Below are 4,853 nucleotides of genomic sequence, written 5' to 3'. Positions count from 1 at the left end.
AAAAAGAAAAAGGTGAAAGCTAAGATTCGATAAGTAAATACGAGATATAAGCAGGCTGTATCATCATAATGTTAACTGGCGTAATGTCGGAGAACTTTATTAACTTGAGAAAAAGGTTTTTTTTAATTTATTATCATCATAATAAATAAATTCATTGTAATAATATCCATATAAATTAATGTATAAATTATCAAAAATTAAAAACAAGAAGAAGAAGAAGAGAGAAGCCTCGAAGATAACGGAGATAACCCCAATTCAGTGGGTCTTATAATTCCATGCAACCAAAATTAAATAGAAAATAAAAACTCAAATAATACAACCACCCAACCCAAGCCGCCACTTCTCTTAACTAAATTTATCGTGTAGCCGGATTGATTATTTTCTAGTTGATTTTAAAGATTATTAGTTTGAATTTTATAAATTTTAAAATTATTAAAAATTTATATAATTGTTAATTTTAAAATTTGTAAGATTAAGGGAAGTGTATACAAAATGGTGTAGTTACCCGTATTAATAATAATAATAAAATTTCTCCCACGTATCCTCCCTCCCAACATGACTTGCTTTGTTCTCTATATATGGGCCAGGCACCACCATGCTAGAAATTCATAGCCCTCCCTTTTCTTCTCCATGCTTGCAGCCAAAATGACCCAAGATAAGCAAAACTTGACTGGAATATCAGATTCTGGCAAGCACATTTCTATCTTCAAGAAAAACAAGAAACTCTTCTTAGTTATTCTTGCTTCTTTGTTACTGGTTACCACTATAATTGCCATTGTCGCTGGTGTAAATTCACACAAGAGCAGCAAAAATGAAGGTACTCATGCCATCCTCAAATCCTCATGCAGCTCCACTCTGTATCCAGAATTGTGCTACTCAGCTGTTGCCACTGTCCCTGGAGCCACTAGCAATTTAGCTAGCCAAAAGGATGTCATTGAACTTTCCATAAACCTCACTACCAAAGCTGTTCAACACAATTTCTTTACCGTAGAAAAGCTCATAGCCACCAAGAAACTCACCAAACGAGAAAAGACTGCTCTCCATGATTGTTTGGAGATTATTGACGAGACTCTTGATGAGTTACACGAGGCTTTGGTGGATCTAAATGAGTACCCAAAGAACAAATCTCTTAAAAAACATACAGATGACCTCAAAACCCTGTTGAGCTCTGCCATAACCAACCAAGAAACATGCTTGGATGGTTTCTCTCATGATGAAGCAGATAAAAAGGTGCGCAAAGCTTTGTTGAAGGGCCAAATTCATGTTGAAAAGATGTGCAGTAATGTATTGGCAATGATCAAGAATATGACAGACACAGACGTTGCAAATGAGCTCAAGACCACAAACAGGAAGCTCATGCAGGAAAAAGAAGGTAATGAAAGTGAGTGGCCGGAGTGGATGTCAGTAGCAGACAGGAGGCTGTTGCAATCCTCATCAGTGACTCCGGATGTGGTGGTGGCGGCTGATGGAAGTGGGAATTACAAGACAGTATCAGCTGCAGTTGCTGCTGCACCAAAGAAAAGCAGCAAAAGGTACATAATTCGTATCAAGGCAGGTGTTTACAGGGAAAATGTGGATGTACCAAAGGATAAGACAAACATAATGTTTATGGGAGATGGAAGAAAAACAACTATCATTACAGCAAGTAGGAATGTGGTTGATGGTAGCACAACCTTCAACTCTGCTACAGTTGGTGAGTCCAATATCTTATCCCCTTCCTTTAGCAACCTTTTCTACCTCACTGTTTATTCATTTCCTTACTTTTATTGCATCTTTTTCGATGAAATGTTCCATATCGATGGGGTCCATTGTTGCTAAAGTTAGGAAAAGAACGAGCATTTTATTGTTTCTGCAGATTTGGTTGCGAGTATGCATGTGCATTTACTTTCACATATGCTTTTGTTTTTTTTTTAAAAAAAAAAACCCACAAAGTTATATATAAAAAAAAAATTACAAAAGGATTAGTTTTTCCATAATTCATCAAATGTCTCGTCTTTTTGTGTGGAATCCTAGTATAATTTGTAATTATTCTCTTCTTCTTTTATTAAAAAAAACCTGTATATAACTTACAAGTTAACCTCTTTAGCCTTACCTTTTGAAAAAAAAACAAGCATTTCCACAGATCCCTTCGCACATGCTTGTGCAATCACACTAGAAAAAGAGAAAAACAAAAAGGGACAGAGAAGAAAAGTAGTCCTTACTTCAAATCAATCGTAGATATGTCCAGAACTTCATAAAAATCAAACCCAACTTGTAGCTCAAGTGTCCTTTTCTATCCTCTTTTTTTAATTATCCAATAGTGCTAAGCAGCTTGTGCATTCATTAATTTCTAGTAGCTAGGTACCTAGCAACTTGGCTCTTGGGATTTTTCCTTTTCCCCATACGATAACTTGCCTGATCCTTTTTGGTGGTCCTGTTTAATGCTTGCGTGATGCTTCCATATCTTATCACCTGTTTCCTTCAATCTTGACTCGCTATAAAACACTCATTTTGTCTGTTTATGGAGTAAGAGGATTGCTAATCGGCAATTATTTCATATCACAAGTTATCTCCTTAATTGTTTTATTTGGGTTTGCATCATATCGCATGATTTAATGTCAAAAAAAGCGCATGAACTTTATTTTCGTCTTTTTGACGATTAGAAATTTTCCTGGTGGAGAAAGAGATCGTTATGTCTCGCCCACTTGAGTTCATTCAATTTGAAGATCAAGCTGTTAGAATCCCAGTATATACCCACCTACAAAACAAAGTTTTTTAACCATTTTTTTCTTTTTCGAAAAAGATTTTACTATATATATATATATAAACTCATTCTACTTGAAGCTTCGAGCTGTCTTCATCATTTTCTTGTCTAACCTGTCTTTATTGGGTGTCAGTCCAATATGACTTTTATCAAGGCAATTGCATCTTGTTAAAATATGTATGCATACGTCTTTCCTGGCATGAAAAAATTATAAATATTAATAGAGTTAGACATTAATTAAAGTGGGTCTAGTTAGATGATAAGGTTTGAAATTGAATCCCATAATTAGTTTTGTGCCCCCGACTGATAGAACTTGTCTGGCTGCACTCTGGCATGGCATGTACGTGTATTTTATTTAATATTTATTAATTTATTTAGTTGAAAATGTACAAGTTTTTAAGCGGTGAAACTGTGTTTTTTAAAAAAATATTTTTATATTTTTAGATTATTTTGATGAGTTGATATTAAAAATAATTTTTTTAAAATAAAAAATATTTTTTTAATATATTTTCAAATAAAAAATATTTTAAATTATAATTACTATCACTCCAAACACCCATCTTATCATAAGATGAATGAATGCACGGTAATAAAGATGAATAATTAAGTAGATAAACATTAATTTCTTTTAACTGTTGGCGTCTTTCCATTAACCATATTGATAGAAGAGAAACATGAGCGTGTAGGACTTTACTATTTGAATCGATCAGATATGCCTGGCGTGCTCTATCTTGTCTCCATCTCTTTTTATATTTAGAAGAGAAACATTGTAGCTGGGATGATAACCCCCTTTTTCCTTGTAACATTGCAGCTGCTGTGGGTCAAGGATTCCTAGCCCGAGGCATAACTTTCCAAAACACAGCTGGTCCCTCGAAGCACCAAGCCGTGGCGCTAAGGGTCGGGTCTGACCTTTCAGCGTTTTACGATTGTGACATGCTAGCCTACCAAGACACCCTCTACGTCCATTCAAATCGTCAATTTTTCATTAACTGCCTCGTAGCAGGCACGGTTGACTTCATTTTTGGCAATGCTGCGGTTGTTTTACAAGATTGTGACATCCATGCTCGCCGTCCCAACTCAGGTCAAAAGAATATGGTCACGGCCCAAGGCCGGACGGACCCTAATCAAAACACTGGCATTGTGATTCAAAAGAGCAGGATCGGCGCCACCTCTGATTTACAGCCTGTTAAGAGCAGTTTCCCGACGTATCTTGGTAGACCCTGGAAGGAGTACTCGAGGACTGTCATCATGCAATCATCCATAACCGATGTAATACAACCAGCCGGGTGGTCCGAATGGAGTGGAAGTTTTGCACTGAACACGTTATATTATGCAGAGTATCAGAACTCGGGGGCTGGTGCTGGGACCTCTAGAAGGGTAACCTGGAAAGGATACAGAGTGATTACAAGTGCAACGGAGGCTCAAAGATTTACTCCTGGCAATTTCATTGCTGGCAGTAGCTGGTTGAGGTCGACTACCTTCCCTTTCTCCCTTGGCTTGTAAACTATAAGTGTTCTTCATGGTATAGCACGATATATATTTCACCTGTACTGTTAGTAATGGTGAGTGAGTGTCTTGTGCATCCCATGTATGGTTCGGCTTCAATTAACGAAGCAAAACTCAATAAGAGGACGTGTTCTCAGATGCATCTTGTTGTGGAGAAACCAATCACACACTTTGCTCTAGAAAAATGATATTATCGACATGAACTGTCAATATATAGACCGATTTGTTTAAGCAATTCTTATTATTGATTAATATTGATCATGGAACTTCATCCATCAGTGATTCCGATGGTGAAATCAGTTGTTTTCGTAAGAAAATTCAATAAATATTGATGACAAGGAACTGAATCTATAATGTGGATGTAGCAGCCAATCAGAATGATTGCGTTATCTAATATATCAAACCGAGTCGAAAAACACCGAATTGGTCATTTTTTAAACATTTAGAAACCAATAAAACAAAATCAACCCCAAGTTCTGTCAACATCAAATTTGAACCCAATCGATAGCTGCTGCTGCTACTGAAGCTCAAAGCTTGACTCCACGCCTCGTAATTTCATATCCTCCACCAATTGTAATGAAGACTGACCACTAGGGCAGCATAC

At 36.6% G+C, this 4,853-nt stretch overlaps 1 protein-coding gene across 1 annotated transcript; it reads left to right on the top strand.

Annotated features, from left to right (window-relative positions):
- The first annotated feature begins 558 nt into the window (after positions 1–558).
- On the top strand, positions 559–4,387 carry LOC133701591 (pectinesterase-like). The gene is made up of 2 exons (XM_062125556.1): positions 559–1,693; positions 3,555–4,387. Exons 1-2 carry the CDS (start codon positions 631–633, stop codon positions 4,244–4,246), a joined length of 1,755 nt encoding a protein of 584 aa, XP_061981540.1. The 5' UTR covers positions 559–630; the 3' UTR covers positions 4,247–4,387.
- The last annotated feature ends 466 nt before the right edge of the window (positions 4,388–4,853 follow it).

The sequence above is a fragment of the Populus nigra genome, chromosome 8 (assembly GCF_951802175.1).
Source record: "Populus nigra chromosome 8, ddPopNigr1.1, whole genome shotgun sequence".
In the NCBI taxonomy this organism is placed as follows: Eukaryota; Viridiplantae; Streptophyta; class Magnoliopsida; order Malpighiales; family Salicaceae; genus Populus; species Populus nigra.
The sequence above is the reverse complement of the archived record's forward strand: the minus strand, read 5'-3'. Positions and strand labels throughout refer to the sequence as shown.

Coding starts and splice junctions, on each gene's coding strand:
- LOC133701591 (XM_062125556.1), top strand. CDS start 631: ATGCTTGCAGCCAAAATGACCCAAGATAAGCAAAACTTGACTGGAATA. Junction 1,694..3,554: donor CTTCAACTCTGCTACAGTTG/GTGAGTCCAATA, acceptor GTAACATTGCAG/CTGCTGTGGGTCAAGGATTC.